The sequence below is a fragment of the Rhododendron vialii genome, chromosome 7a, assembly GCF_030253575.1.
Source record: "Rhododendron vialii isolate Sample 1 chromosome 7a, ASM3025357v1".
Classification (NCBI taxonomy): Eukaryota; Viridiplantae; Streptophyta; class Magnoliopsida; order Ericales; family Ericaceae; genus Rhododendron; species Rhododendron vialii.
The window spans coordinates 11736648-11753487 of NC_080563.1; the positions used below are offsets into that span (position 1 = coordinate 11736648).

Sequence of the window (16840 nt, forward strand, 5' to 3'; positions counted from 1 at the left end):
TTTGCCTACATACCATACCCACGTTCCACTTTGTCTCTCAATACATACCTTCCGTTCCCGCTATCCAAATTTGGATTGTCAAAAGGCCACCTTTTATAACTTTTAAAAAAAAATATTCATCTTATATAAATCAATCTGAAACAGATATACTCCAGTTCGCATAAACAAACAAAAACTAGAGGATTATAGACTCTTTTATATAACGAAAAAAATGGGGAAAAAAGGTAGTGGTGACGGGTCTATGTAATTTGGAAATGATTCAATTCTCATATAATAACAATATTTTCTTAAATTGTGGGGGCGATTGCCGCCACTTATCCACCTGGCTCCATGCTTGCTTGTATTGGAACCCTATTGACTTCCCTCATTTCTAAGTTGTTTATGTAATTCAATGTTTTTGTCTAAATCGTTATCGATCAAACAAAAAATGTTATAAGGAGAATACTTGGGCATCATATTTCACTTATCCTAACATGTTTGACATCACAACGGTTTGAATACTAGTAGAATTACCATCGATGAGATTGTGTCAAAAGTAACATCTGGTACGCGAATATGGTCACCATGATATTGTTTGTCAACAAATTTACAATCGAATTATTATTATTTTTTTACTTTTTTAAAAAATGCAATGACCCAATTTGCTTATTTTGTAGTCACTATTTTTACCATTATCACAGCTAATGTGCAAATTCGGTCCTAAACACTGCACCCATTTTTTAAGGCGATCATCTAATATTCATCTCAAGTGATGAAAAAATATTTTGGGCTACTCTATGTTTGACCCGTCGTTGATTTTCGGGTTTAAAAATTAATCGAGATGTGCAAATACTAATTCAGATGCCATGTTATTAACAAAATGCTGAGGTACCAACTTGTTCATTAGTAATTCAAGCCTTGTTCTTCCTCTCCCATTTTAGGTACATTGGAAATTTGGAATCCTAATTCTTAATTTCCGAGCTAATTCAAACTTATACATCACTTCTCTAGTCTTGAACGGGCGCATATCTTTTCTTTTATCTTTTCCTCCTATCATCTTATGCACTGTCAATCAATCTTTTACGTGTATCAATTAATAAAGGTATAATTGGTAATCCACTAATTTTAGGTGCCCTATGACCTAATATTTTTTAAATTTTAACTACGGGACGGTTTAAGGGACACCAAAAAAAATACCCAAAATCTCAATCTCATTGTTTCCAATCAAATTTTTATGATCTGAACCGTTCAATGTGTGCAGAATATGATTTTAAGGGTGTTCGCGAGAAATGAAATTAGCAAAAAATATGACCTGAAAGTGCTTATTTTGAGCAGTTTTTAATTGAATCATTCATCAAATCTAAGCTAAAAACTACTCAGATCAAGCATTTTCCGGTCATTTTTTTTTGCTAATTTCTTGCAGGTATCCTTAAAATCACGTTTTGATTACATTGAGCAGCTCAGATCATCAAAATTTGATCGGAAACTATGAGGTATTTTTTTAGGTGTTTAATTAGTTGTCTCCAAAACTGCCCCGTTTTAACTATATTCGGGTCAAATTATAGTATAAATTAATTGTTCATCTTGACAAAAAATACAAACTAATTTCACTAAATACGGGAAAAAGTTTGAAAAATAGCCTGTCTTTAGTGTTGTCTTATAAGTTTTATTTTCGACTTTGCTAAATATTTTAATATTTATTTAATTCCCTTTTTCGAGACGAATAATGTGATGTAAAAATTATAACGGAAAACGAAAAGAATAACTAATGTAATGAATAATACCGACTACCTTTAAATACTCCAAACTAGGATTGTAAATGAACCGAATCGAGCCGAACCCTGTTAAGTTCGGCTCGAGTTCATTAAGGTACTAGTTCGGCTCGAGTTCGATTCGAGCCTAAACAACTCGGCTCAAGTTCGGCTCGTTAAAATTTTTCAAGGCTCGGGTTCGGCTCGGTTGAATTCGTTAAGGTACTACTTTGGCTCGAGTTCGATTCGAACCTGAACATTTTGGCTCGAGTTTGGCTCGTTAAACTCAAACGAATGGAGCCGAGCCGAATCTAAGCTCGAATTGAGCTCGTCAAGACCCAGGTTTGGTTCTACTCGGCTCATTAAACTCATGCAAACCCAAACTCTCTCATTGATCGTATAGAATTTGAGAGAAAAATAAGTATTAAATTACATATACAACCTTAAATTTTTTTATATTTACAAATAGACCTCTATTAAATTATTAATTAAATTTAAGTATATGTTCGCGAGCCTAACCAAGCCGAATATTGTTAGGCTCAGGTTCGGCTCATTTATGGAACGAGCCTAGAATTGAGGTTCAGGTTCAGTTCGTTTAGCAAACAAATCGAATTCAAACGAGCTCTTATCGAACCGAGCCTCTAACAATTTGCGAACGGCTCAGTTCATTTACAGTCCTATTCCAAACGCAGTATCTAGTTAGGTGCGGTTTGGCAGTACCCATATGGTTGGTCAATAATTTTCCCTCTTTATTGTTTGATGATGGGGATGGCTTAAAAAAAGATGGTTTATTTATTTATTTTTTTTTGTGATCTTGCTCAAAAAAGGAAGGTTGATAATCTAAATTAAGCACAAACACACAATTTATTTTTGTCTTTTATTTTTTGGAAATTAAAGACGCAATTGAAGTGCAAGAAAAGTGTATGACCCCACGACCGTCTTCTCCTAGCCCACTCCCTCCTTCCCTACCTCTCTCTTTTACTCTCTCTCCTCTCTCTAGAATCCCCGTATTTTTCTCTCACACCCCACACGACTTGATCCCCACTCTGCTCCTCCGTTAACTTCAATATAGCTCCCATTTCGCTATTCAAAACAGAAAGAGAGAGATAGAGATCGAAATTGTGCTTTCAAGGCTCTTGAAGCTCTGAGTTACTGGAGATGTGGTGATGGCCAGCACTGTGCCATACAGGAACGGAAGTCAAAAGGGCGCTTTGAACTCGAATCCCAAGTCTGCTCTCAAATCAAAGCCCTCCCCTGCCGCCTCCGGCCCCCGCCGCAACAGCACCGGCACATTCGCCGCCGCCCCCTCCCCCGGCAAGGACAACCCAGGAAGTTAGTTTCTTTTAATCTTGCTGAATGTATGACCTTTTTGATTGTCAATTACTCTGGGTGTGGTTCTTGACCTTCTTTTTTATGGAGCAAAATTAACTTTAAAAAAAAAAACTTTTAACTTTGAGAAGCTTTGTTCTGCGTTTTTTTTTTTTTGGGCTTCACCATTCAGTTTGTTTTATTTGGATTTTTAATGCGAGCGTGGATTGTCTGCTGAGTATTTTAGGGCTGCTTCTCATGTGTCCGGGCCAGCTTAAGCGCACTTCGACTAATCTTGGAGCCCAATCCCGCCGGCCACTTGCGGTGAGCCCAATGAAAGCCGGAGCGACTGGCTCCAAAGAAATTGATAGCATCCGAGAAGTTTCGAACCTGAGACCTTAGAAGGAGCAAACCCCTAAGTGCCAACCCTTGTGGTGCTCCTTGCTTAATTGTTTGTTTTTGTGAACTTGAGGGTGCTTCAAATACTGCTTTAATTGATTAATTTTGTCTGACAAATTTTGTCCATTAACTGGCTTCTTTAGGGCATCTGTAATATGTACCTCTTATCTTATTCAACCCGTTGATGGTTTTATTCTTCTGATATTGCAAAAGGAAGATAATATCTTAATCAAAAGCATGTAAAGTGGAAATTTTTATTTGTCCTTTTCCATTGGAGACCGGATCCAACCAGCTTTAGTGAAGAATGTTTGGGTGATCTCATAAGTTACTCATTGATAAATTATGAAAGTTTTATGCAAGAACTCTTACCATTTCATGATTCATTTATAAATCTACTTTGATTTCTATGAACCATAATGTGGATCAAGAAGCCATCGGATGTCGAAAAATTGAGCAAATTTTGAATTTTGGGTGAATTGTGGAATTTGGTCTTATGGTATATTGTTTCCAACTTTTTATGCCTTTCCTTTCGTTTCCTTATCAGACGGTTCCCTATTTGTTTTCTGGTATTTTATTTTATGCATTTATGTATGCGTTGTATTGAATATGAAGTCCTCTATAGCGTTACTGAATGTAGGAAAGAGTTTCTGCTTAACTGAGTTCCCTTGAGAATTCTTCTCCTCTTTTAGCATTGCATTTTATTGCTGTTGGAAGAAATGTGGATTACTTGTACGATTTTCTTTCGAATAGCTAATTTGTATGTTGTACCATCTGAGAATTGGAGAATATGGGGCTCATATGATGCTGTGTTTCCGTGTAGTTTCTGGGAGAGTTAGAGTTGCTGTAAGATTGCGGCCACGAAATGCAGAGGAGTTGGTGGCCGATGCTGATTTTGCTGATTGTGTAGAATTGCAGCCAGAGGTATTCCTAATATCATGATCACCATATCAGATTTTGCCTAACGATGCTAGAGTCAACTAATTCTTGGATTTTTTGTGCTTCAACGTGATATCATCCATCGTTTGTTTGCTACATTTCAGCTGAAAAGGTTAAAGCTTCGTAGAAACAATTGGGATTCAGATACCTATGAGTTCGATGAAGTGCTTACGGAATTTGCTTCACAAAAGCGTGTATATGAAGTTGTGGCAAAGCCTGTGGTCGAAGTGCGTATGAGTTAATTTTTGACATTTCTGATAATTTTACGGCCATTAGTGTATTATGTTTCCGGAGCGTTGCAAGGATATGGAATTGTGCATGGATCGTTCTTCGTTTGCAATAAAAGTTGTTGATACTTTTATACTGAGCTGATATTTTGGTATCGTATAATTGTTTTAGTCTGAGATGTAAATTACATTGGTTGGATTGTTATGCCAGTTAACCAGTGAACGTGTTGTATAGCCTGTGTTAGATGTCAAAATTTATTTTTTTCCCTTTGGCAATACAATGATGAACTGCTGTCAACAAGATTGAAGGGATAGGATATCAGAAGGGATTCTGATCCTAGAGTAAATCTCTGTTGGTAATTAGGTGGTGTGGCAAAAGATGGCCACAATGGTGAGTTGATAATGACGTAATCATTTACGTCTGGAGGAATCACTTAAGAGTAAAGACATAATTTTTGCATGTAGTAGAAAGTAAATAATCTACTGAATATGCTAGAAGTCCTCTGACATTTTGAGGTGATAGCTATTCTGGAGGTGTTTAAGTAATTGTTGGTAGAAAATGTACCGCAGTTGCTCACAACAAGTCGTGAACTTAGCTATTCTGCCACAAGGCTGAACTGGATTTGTATTCTGGACAAATAATTAGGAACATGAGTGCTATGACATAAAACATACGTCCCACCTACTTTCTGAAATTTTTATCATCTTTGTTTTTTGTTCTTCATCCTATATTTTGCTCATCAGTGCATACTCCAAGAATTTAACTTCATCAGATGTCTTGCTTTGCTTCTCATTTACTCCAACAGAGTGTTTTAGATGGTTACAATGGGACAGTCATGGCATATGGGCAGACTGGCACTGGCAAAACTTATACATTGGGGCGACTTGGTGAAGAAGACACAGCTGATCGTGGAATTATGGTGCGTGCAATGGAGGATATTTTAGCAGAAATTTCCCCAGAGATCGACTCTGTCTCTGTATCCTATTCACAGGTTGTTAGCATTTCCTTGATCTAGTAATATATAACTGAGTGTTGTCCTAAATTGCGGGATATTGTCGTACTCCCTCTGTCCCATTTTGGTAGTCCTTTTTGGGAGTTGCAACTTTTGAAGGGAACATGCAATTAATGTGCTTAAATTCAAATTGCAAAGCATTAGTTCCAACAATACCCTTTGATTCTGGTTTTAGACATTAGAACCATTAACGAGGTTCAAGAAATCTAAACTCTTCTTTTTTCAAAGTTTTCAAAGATAACTAATATTTGGGACATCTCGAAATAGAATAAAGGACTCGCGTCAAGGACAGGGACTATTTGGTATGGAATATGAACTTTTGGATAATTCTTTTTTTTTTTTTTTTTGAATTTTGTGAAAGATTTTTGGCATTTAGGTCAATGGGTTTTACTGATAACATGGATTTGTTCACCATTTGTTTCTCCATAAATACCTGCAGCTTTATATGGAGACCATACAGGACCTTCTTGATCCTGCTAATGATAACATATCCATCATGGAAGATCCCAAAACAGGAGACGTTTCGCTGCCCGGGGCTACCCATGTAGAAGTAAGGAACCAGCATAGTTTTGTGGATCTTCTACGATTAGGGGAAGCTCACCGCTTTGCTGCTAACACAAAATTGAATACAGAATCTTCTCGTAGTCATGCCATTCTAATGGTAATGGACTGCTTTTCGTGAATCCTTGTGGTGTACATTCGAAATACTGGGAGCTCGTTAACAGTCCTTGGAACTTTTGCATGTTACTTAGTCTAGTGGTAATCACAAGTTCTCTTGCTGCAGGTACATGTTAGGAGGTCAGTCAAAGGGAAAGATTCGGCTCTTCCTAGTGAAAATGGTAACACATCAAACATGCTTAAAACTTTAAAGCCTCCCATTGTTCGGAAAGGGAAGCTTGTTGTGGTAGATCTTGCAGGTTCTGAACGAATTGACAAGTCAGGTATGTCCCACAAATAATGTATATAGTTGACATTATTTTGTTTTTCCCTTTCCTTTTTTTCAAGTTACAGGTGTAGTAGGTGCCTTTTTTTTTTTTTTTTCTTGATCTGAAACCTAAAAATGCCATCTATGTTAGTGTACAGTAGCCTGTGTTTTTGTTTTGGAGTCTAGCGAATTTATATCAATATTAATGCCACATTGACATGTAAGATGCAAACCATGGGTCTCTGCTGCAGATGTTTCTTTATGCAGTGGAAATGACATTACAATTGGCAAGAAACTTACCTATCCGAAAAAGAAGAAAAGAATGAAGAAACCTGGAAATGCAGCGAACTATAAGCATCATTTAAGTGATTGAAGGTTCAAAAACATAAAATGGTGTGACGTTCTTCGGTTACATTTTCTCCATACATCCTGGTCTAGTGAATCAAAAAATTCACATAATATGATGGGGTTCTGCCTTTTGCTTGTCCCATTCTTCACCTTATATGATCCATCAGTTAGCATCTATCGGACTGATGGAATTGGGCCGTATCATTCTGTCGAATCTTTTGTATATGTATCCTTTTTTGGGTTTTCTCTCCAGGGCTGTGTGTTGGGTTGAGTGCATCTGTCTGAGTTTGGATTCACCTAATTCCCATGCCCAATGCCAGTGAAATGTACAGATTTTCATATTTAACATCTTGTAATAGCATTAGCATTATAGTACAAGCAACTTCTAGGCATGTTGAGAGGTAAAAAATATACATTGATTTGGGTGGAATAGTAAATCTGATTTTTGTTATTGCTTTTCGGTCAGTCTTAACTTCTTAGCCTATGCTCTCTCCTGCATGTTGACGTTTATTTATGTTTGTACGTTCCACAGGAAGTGAGGGACATACTTTAGAGGAAGCTAAATCTATCAATCTGTCATTGAGTGCTCTAGGGAAATGTATTAATGCGCTGGCAGAAAATAGTGCCCATGTTCCAGTACGTGATTCTAAGCTTACAAGATTGCTTCGTGATTCATTTGGAGGTGAATGTCATGCTTACAGTACTTGGTTTCTTTTCTATGGAATTGTTTAAAATGTGTATGATATCATTGCTTCATTTAAGTACAATACACGGTGAGACCCCTGACCCCTCAAGTAGGACGTTTTAGTGTTCTCAAACCTATCATTTCGAAAGCTGTCTGGGACTGAACTACGAGTGATCCTGTCTTGAGTGACAGAAATGTTTAATGATTGGATGATTTTGGCCATTAGCTGTACATCCTTGTGGAAGTAAACAGTAAAGTATCTTTATCGAATTTTGAGATATACTCTAGGGCTACTGGTCCTTCAGTCTGTTATTGTGCTGGGTACCTGCAAATTTGACATATCAGACGAAGTCTATGAATTGGTGGAAAAATATACCACTGAGCTCTTCAATCACTTTGCCATGTTCTATTTGATTTAGGCTCTGGATGGTCCCATTAAGTTTTCTGTCATTGTCAAGGACGGATCTAGGAATGTAGCTTAGTGGGGGTACTTTGTTAATCGTAATGGCAAAAATTTATTTTTCTAGTTAACCACAATAAAATGGTACACAATTAAGGCATGCATTACAGACTACAAAAGTTTATAACACATAATTTCAATTAGAGATTATTACCACTTGGTACAGAAAATAAAAAGTATTTCCCATTAAAGTAAGATAGAATAATTAAATACCACTAGGTCCACTTTTTACAAAATACATTTACCAGTAATGGAAGTGCCACCCTAGTACACCCTAGGATTTTAGGATACCATAGAATTTTAGGGTACCCTAGGGTTTTAGGGTGCCCTAGGATTTTAGAGTTTAGGATACCCTAGGGTTTAAGTTTAGGTGCTTTCATAGAACCTTAGGGTTTAGGTTTACGCACTTTCATAGTGGCTTTAGGGTGCACTTTCCTATTATAGAGTTTTAGCGATTTAGGCACTTTCATAGGGTACCCTAAGGTTAGTCATTTTCATAGAATACCCTATGGTTTAGGCACTTTTATAGGGTACCCTAGGGTTTGGGCACTTTCATAGGGTACCCTAGGGTTTGGGCACTTTCATAGGGTACCCTAGGGTTTGGGTACTTTCAGGGTTTAGAGTTTTACGTACTTTCATAGGGTTTTGGTGTTTCATTAATTGGAAGTAACCTGGTGGGAAATATTTTTTATTTTCTATACCTTGTGGTAAAAAGCCCTTTCAATTAAATTACGTAAAAATGAGCACAAAATCTCAGACAAATTTTTTAGAGTGTTTTACATGAACATCGACAAGTTTTAGAATGATCAAGATAGTTTTATTAATGATATCATTTTAAAATATTGCTCTTAGACGGTTAAAATAAATACAATTAAGAAAGATCGTTCGAAATAGACAAACAGTTCGGAAACCAACAAGTATAAATGCATCATATGACAAAATTGAAACATAAAACTAATTCTATATGTACATTTTTGAGATATATATAACAAAATTATTTTAGTTTCGAGTGCGGGCACGTGCCCCCATGTAGGACCGTCCCTGGTTATTGTTTCAGGTGGTAGAAACTGTCATTGGCAGTTCTTTCCATTTCAGTAGTGCTTGACTCGATAATTTTATTTTCATGAACCAGCGCTGGAATGTATTGCAAGATGTTACTTGGCTGTGTTATGTTACAGGTACCGCAAGAACTTCACTAGTTGTCACTATTGGTCCCTCCTCACGCCATCGAGGAGAGACAGCGAGCACCATAATGTTTGGGCAAAGAGTATGTTTAGCATTTTTCTTCTCTTTCATATTTCGGTGCATGACTTCTCTAGTTCCATTGCCATTATTTGTGCGTTATTGCCAACAATTCTAGTGAATTGTTTCCCGGAGTATTTTGATTCTTTGACAGTGATTCCGTTAGAACTTTACTGTTAATAGGCTATGAAAGTGGAGAATATGTTGAAGATAAAGGAAGAGTTTGATTACAAGAGTTTGTCCAGAAAGCTTGACATACAGTTGGACAAACTTATTGTGGAGAATGAGAGGCAGCAAAAAGCATTCCAGGATGAGATTGAAAGAATAACTATTCAAGCACAGAAACATATCTCTGAGACTGAAAGAAACTATGCTGATGCTTTGGAGGTAAATTGATGCACGTTCATATGTAAGTAAAGTGAGCATTTATCCTAAAACATCATACACTATGTCGACGGTAGGAATCAGCATTGTCATCAGTTTACTTCTTGTTGAAGCATCCAGCTCAAAACTAATTGGCAATAATTGGAGAGGCCGACCAGGCTCAGTGCTAGTTTTTGGACCGTTGTGGGACGAGCTCTAAATACTCCCTGCATTTCCGACCTCCAAATCGCATGACTTAAACAACTTATCCATGCCATAAGGATCACAGGTGATCGAGAGGTGCACTTTTGACACAAACAAGGGAAAGTATTCTCTTAAGAGTTAGGGAGTCTGACTCCTACCCAAAACCTCTCAAAGAGTACATCTGATACCTCACTAAAATGTCCACCCCAAAACCAATTGACAATTTGTGGAGAGAGTTTGGGACCATGTTCTAGTTTTGAAGGGACTATTCACCCGTTGTGGGCAAGCTCTTAGCATTGCTGCTGTGCAACATTTGAATTTTACCTGAAGTGGTTTTCTAGGGCCTAGAGATGATTTTTCTTTTAACTCTTCACATTTAGATGCATTACTTTTTTTATAATTTGTTGTCAGCTAGAAAGATTTTCGTCACATCAATGTAGGATTCTTCTGTTTGTGTTCTTCACTTCTGCAACATTTAACAGTTAGGAGGAAATAAAATTTTTATTTCCTTTTTCCAAGTTTTTGCTTGAAGGTCTTTTGGTAGGGGAAAATGAATCGTTCTTGATTGCCCATGGGTGTTACTATGATTGAACATGATTTGATGACTAAATTGTTATCTTGCTTGATTCTGCCTTGAGTTGGTTTTTCTGCTTCTCAAGGTGTGATAATCTCTATGTTGTTCATTTTGTAGAAGGAAAAATTGAAATATCAGGAAGACTATATGGAATCATTGAAGAAGCTTGAGGAGCAATGGGCAAAAGAGCAACAAAAACACAGCGCTGGGAAAACCAGAATAGAACTCAAAGATGATGGCCTAGTCAAGACACCTAGGGAAGAGGTATCTGGTTCCAGCTTTATATAACTCTGTTGTGTGCTATATACTATTTGGTTTTGGTTCGTATTATATCCTTCATCTTTTCTTGCTTAGCCTCTGCATGTAGCCCTGCCTTTTTACATGTAATCCTACTGCGTAAAGTTTGTTAAAAAGTTCCTTTTGACAGTTTTTGCTTTCTGGGGTATGCCCCTGGAAATTGGCTGCTTAATAAAATGTTTAAGTTACCAAAAAAAAAATGGACTTCTCTTAGTGGTCTTACTCTTCTTTTTTCTCCTTGCTGGTTCATCATTTCTTTAATTTTTTTTTTTTGAACGGCAATTTTTTATTATTAATCATTGAAAGATTACAAAGATTAAAAGGGCAAGGAGAAAGGCAACAAGTTCCTATCTGAGACCCAAATCCTTGATTGGCAAGATGCCAACCAAGTAGATCACTTCTTTAATTATAGCTACATTTTTGCGCGTAATCTTCGTCTGGCAAGTGTACTGAAAATTTTCTCTTGACAATTGCATGTCTCTGAAGGACTCTAGTAGTGTGTGTCTTTTCACCTTCAAGTACTTGCTTTCTTCCTGGTTTTGTTTGTCTCAGGCTGAAGGCTAAGTTGTACTTAATTCTCCTTCCCCTAACCCACCAATTTTTTTTTGAAACTCAAGAGTCTTGCCGTGTCCTCTGTTGAGGAAGTTGTTGAGGTTAAAAGGTTGCTTCAAGAGGAAACTCGTCTTAGGAAGTCTGCAGAAGAGGAAGTCAGTAATCTTAGGAATCAACTAATGCGATGGAAAAGGTCAGAGGTATGCTTATCTCCTTCGCGACTGCCACATTTTCAGCACCATTTTTCCTTCTCCACCCCACATCCCCCCCCCCTTCCTGTATAATGCAGTGTAATGTAATATGAACTAAGCAGTAACATTGATGTACACTAGGCAGCAGGGAATTCTGAGATCTCAAAGCTCCGCAAGTTGCTGGAGGATGAGGCACATCAGAAACAGAAGCTTGAAGAAGAAATAGCTGAACTACATAATCAACTATTGCAAATAAGTTTTGAAGCTGATGAGGTAGGGTGCCATCCACTGCAGAAGCATGTCTGCTTCTACATGACTTTTAACAGTGATGTCTTTTTACACTTTGTTGGAGTTTTCTTCTCTTCTGAGCAATAAGAGAAGAGCTCATGGCTTCAGCCGTCATGAAATATTCCCAGCATTATTCCCGATTCACATGTCTTTTTTGAAACTTGTGGTAAATTCTAGGGTTAGGTTTGTTTCAAGGACTTGACAGAAGGAATTAACCAGGAATTCACTAGTACTACTGGTAATGAATTCAGTTCTTTTTTACCTGGTAGTGGATTCATTGGGACTGGATCCTGATGATATTCTTTCGCATGATTATCGCTGTTTTGAGATTGATTCGTCATCAGAAAAGGCAGAAGTAATAACCCCGAGTTCATTCGAGCTTGTGACAATTGGGGTACCCCTCCCTCATCAAAACTTGGTGGTAGGTCACATTTGAAATTCCCTCTAGACGGGTACCACAATTATTCATTGATTCACGGAGTGAAGAACTATTGTATTGCTTCTTGGTGCTATCAACTTATGGATTTGATGTTTGAGAGTTAAAGTTGTGTCCTTCAGAGTCTTTGTAGTTCTGGAATTTCCCAAGCTTAGACCTATGAATTTGGCGTTCATGTGTCTGTGCTGGCAACTATGTATGACTTTTGAATCTGAATGCATTTTTCTTTGTCAGACAAGGAGAAGATTAGATGGAGGTGTAGCCGGGAATGTTCCCAGTGGTCTAGATTCTCTCATTTCTCAAGTTAGGCATTCGCAGCTGAGAGATTCAGGGGATGGGGAGAAGGTCTCGATGGCAAAACTATTTGAACAAGGTGGTGACAGGCTTCCGCTTATTTTGTACTGCTTTCCAATAGCTCATTGTCTGTAATCCATCAGTATGTTCTCTTCCTATTTGGACAGTGGGATTGCATAAGATTTTGACGTTGCTTGAAGCTGATGATGCTGATGTACGAATTCATGCGGTAAAAGTTGTGGCAAATCTAGCTGCCGAAGGTATTTTAGAACTGTTCAGTTGTGTTCTATTCTCCCACTCATCACTAAAGTTTTTCTAAGTCTTTGTAAAAGATGGTTAAGGGTTTTCACGAATTTGCCTCCAAATAACAAGTTACAGGGAGACAGCCTTGTATATACACACGGTTATCAAAGAATACGTGACGCACAATCTGTACATCAAGAATTCAGATTAAACTTTACATTTCATGTTGAAATGGTCCTGCCAAATTTCCTACATCTCTCCATAGGAAAATAGTTCTGCGTAACGTAAGCATTTGCATTTCCAGCTATGCCAAATGTCCTGTCCAACAAGCGTTTTGTATTAAGCTTTATGCTATTGTAGGCTACTTGTCCGAGCATTCAAAAGCTACATGAGGAAGCCGCGAGTTTACTTGTGGAGAGTCTCTTTTATTCACTTGGATTCGTTCTTCTTCTTAATGTTGCAGTGCAAAAGTAAAAAATAGAAGAGGGTTCATCCTACCATATGAGCTGAGCCACTTTGTTCAGTGAATGTACATTCCTAAACTAGTTCAATAATTTTGAGAAAAAAGAAATATACAAGATTTGGTAATGATAAGGATTATCATTCCTGTCTTGTGTCTTGGTACAGGTCATATCTCATAAATAATGACATAAACAATACTACCTATGATACCTTAAACACGTAACTGGAATGGAAACGCGGTATGCCCCATGTCCTAAATTGTGATACGGAGAGGGTAGACTTCTACAGTTACAATGTAAATATATACTACTTATTATAATGGAGAAGCAAGCATTCATTTGATAATGTATTACTTCCCTAAATATTGATGTGAATTGTAAACACAGTTCTAGGAGCATTTTGACAAACTTTCTTTTACATTTGTCCCATTAAAGCTCCGTATTTTGGTTGGTTTCATTTTACTTTCTCACATAAGAAGAATATTAATGAAATAAATAGGAAAAGCTTCGAGGTTCCTAAATTCTCTATTTTAGAACGTTGGTGTACAATAATCTGGAATGTGCATTCCAAAACGTAATTCATAGGGTATCTACAGTTTTGGTCATCATGATTTTTATCATGTGTAATTTGCAGAAGCAAATCAAGAAAAGATTGTAGAAGCCGGAGGTCTGACATCCTTGTTGATGCTTCTTAAAACTACTGAGGATGAGACTGTTCACAGAGTTGCCGCTGGTGCAATTGCAAATCTTGCAATGAATGGTAAACTTGCACTACGTATCTGGTTTGTTGGATAGTGTACAATCAAACAATGATTCAAGGGGGCATGGTAAACTTGCATTGCTGGTTGCGGCATGACCGCATGGTGCATTCTTGCTATCTATCCATCTTATCTAGAACTTATATTCGTCTCGACAGAATCCAACCAGGAGCTTATAATGGCACAAGAGGGCATCAGGTTGTTGTCTATGACCGCAGCGAATGCTGAGGATCCTCAAACCCTTCGCATGGTTGCTGGAGCCATAGCCAATTTATGTGGCAATGGTAATGTTCCTTCTTTTTTGTTCATGCTATTGAAGTTCCTTTTGTTACCATTGTTGTCTGAGTAACTGTAGTGATTGAAAAAATATATTTGCCACTTACATAACTATGTTATTCCCCAAGTCACTTCACCCATGCATGATGTTAAGATACTTGTGCAACACTCTTAAGTCTTGACCAACTTGAATTCATGGAGTCTGTTCTTGCATGGGTATAATTGTTGGTCTCCCAAGTTGTAAAACAATCATCTGCTTCTTCAGCTTGTGCAACTGATTTAAAATACCAGATTTACCTGAGAACTTTTGATTGAATTAGTTGTTTGTTTTTTCCTTGAGTTACTTTGATGTCAATATTGAGATCTTGGTCATGAATCAGAAAATTGTTAATTGTTGTCAGACCGGAGTGGCTAGTGAGCTTGCCTTCAAAAATAAATTGGTCTTTCCTATTTCTCAAAGATTGACATAATATTTTGCCATTTGCAAAATTCACAGATGTGCCACTGAATGGATTAGTGTCAAACCCATTCCTCTACCATCATTAAGCAATTTTGGTGTTCAGAAAGAATTTTATAAATTGATATTTTTTTTAGGGTTGCGGGGTTAATGATTGGAACGTTCATTGGAACTTGTCTTTAAATGGCATCTTACTTACTGACAACGATTACATTGCGACTCCCAGATAAGTTGCAGATGAAGCTGAGAGCTGAAGGTGGTATTAAGGCATTACTAGGAATGGTGAGATGCAGGCATCCTGACGTGCTTGCTCAAGTTGCCCGTGGCATTGCAAACTTTGCAAAATGCGAGTCCCGGACACCTAGTCAAGGTAGGCTGAGAAAGAGCCCTTCTGGATGTCATCTTTACCTCCAAGCTAATTTTTTATCTGTTGGCATGGGTAACATTATCTTACTCGTAAGTTTGTTAAAAGAAAAAAAAGAAGAAGAGATCGAGAAATGATTTTGGCACTCTTATATTTTGGCACTCTTATATTTATCATTTGTACTTCTAAGTACACATGAATAAAAGCACGAAATATAGTGCATATGAACAAAAGGGGAGTGCCAAAAAGAAAAAAAGCAGGGTTTTTTGATACTTTTTTGTTCCCAAGCATGACTTAAACTTTCCAACTTCTTATGGTTCATGTTGATGAATTCCTACCATTTCAAGTCGTCATATGCTAATGTACTCTATCACTGGTTGTCTCATTACTAAAGGGAATAAAAGGTCACTTCTGATTGAAGATGGTGCACTCCCATGGATTGTTCAAAATGCAAACAGTGAAGCCTCACCAATCAGGCGCCACATTGAGCTTGCACTCTGCCATTTAGCTCAACGCGGTGAGTTTGCTCATCTATTTGCACCTTTCTTTTCTTTTTTGATCTGCATCTATTTGCACCTTGAAATCTTAATTTACAGCTCCACTATGGTCTGTACCCATAGTGGTACCGATTAGGTACAGATGGCATGTGGGGCCCCTAAAGAGATTATCCGAGCTGTTCAAAAATTTTAAAAAAAAAATTTGAGTGACCCCGTTAGAAAATCAGCTCATTTGAATATGTGTGAGTCTTTGATCCAATATTTCATTCAGAATTCAGGATCCTAACTTCTGAATGAAAAATTGGAAGATTGGTCAAATACTTACATATATTCAATCAAGCTGATTTTTTACAGGATCACTCAACAAAATATTTTAAAATTTTGAACGGCTCAGATCATCCATGTGGGACACTTAATTAGAGGGCCCCACATGCTGTCGGTACCCTTAGCATTTTCGCTTAATTTAAGTGCCCATCAATGGTGTCTGAATTTGCCTTAAATTCGTTATTCCAGAAATAAATGCCAAGGACATGATTAGCGGAGGTGCCTTGTGGGAGCTTGTCCGCATCTCTAGAGACTGTTCGAGAGATGACATAAGATCTCTTGCTCACCGGACGCTAACTTCAACCCCTACTTTCCAGGCCGAATTAAAGCGGCTGAGGATAGGTTATGGGTGAAGATGTGTGGGACAACAGAACCGTTGGGAGACAAGATTATCACATTTAGTAGGCTGGGCTTGAGTTTGTGTTCAATCTTGTAGCTTATGTGAAGCAGTTATTCTTAATCATATTTATTTCTCTATTGTTAATCCATTTTTTTCGAATGGTTAGTTTTCCCTCTGTAGCTTTCCCCCTGGTCAACTTGTGCTAATGTATAAATTGATTGGTAAATGTTAATGAAACATAGCAAAGGAAAACAAAGTCATAATTCCCCTTCAATCTTGTTACGCGAATTGAGATCGATCCCTGAATGTGGTTCCTGTAAAACTGGTAAGCTGATTATGGGTTCGCTTTGGTGACAGTTGACGTGTTATTACCCTGCATTCCGTGATTGTGATTCAATTCCAGTTTTTTTCCTAGACATTGTTCCCGGTTACGAATCATTCGCGAGGTTGGGTAGGAATTTTTATAATCACTTTAAAGGTAGAATGTTGTCGGGTTTGTGAGATAGATTATAGTAACTAGGAATATCGATGATGTCCTATCAGTTTGAATTGAATTCATGACCTCAGTGTAACTACAAGACCATTGAGGTGACATGCTGAATTTATGTGAGAATATTCTTCTTTTCTTTTTTTAAAGGAAAATTCTAA

General features: G+C 37.6%; 1 protein-coding gene across 2 annotated transcripts; it reads left to right on the forward strand.

The window, feature by feature from the left end:
• The first annotated feature begins 2598 nt into the window (after nucleotides 1-2598).
• On the forward strand, nucleotides 2599-16466 carry LOC131331875 (kinesin-like protein KIN-UA). Of its 2 annotated transcripts, XM_058365820.1 has the most exons (19): nucleotides 2599-3062; nucleotides 4258-4358; nucleotides 4478-4600; nucleotides 5407-5592; nucleotides 6053-6274; nucleotides 6398-6554; nucleotides 7419-7568; nucleotides 9210-9298; nucleotides 9457-9660; nucleotides 10532-10678; nucleotides 11329-11463; nucleotides 11596-11727; nucleotides 12413-12551; nucleotides 12640-12732; nucleotides 13811-13936; nucleotides 14093-14218; nucleotides 14894-15037; nucleotides 15426-15548; nucleotides 16042-16466. In XM_058365820.1, exons 1-19 carry the CDS (start codon nucleotides 2897-2899, stop codon nucleotides 16203-16205), a joined length of 2727 nt encoding a protein of 908 aa, XP_058221803.1. In that variant the 5' UTR covers nucleotides 2599-2896; the 3' UTR covers nucleotides 16206-16466. The 2 variants fall into 2 exon arrangements, with proteins under 2 accessions (XP_058221803.1, XP_058221804.1); XM_058365821.1 differs by lacking the exon at nucleotides 6053-6274.
• The last annotated feature ends 374 nt before the right edge of the window (nucleotides 16467-16840 follow it).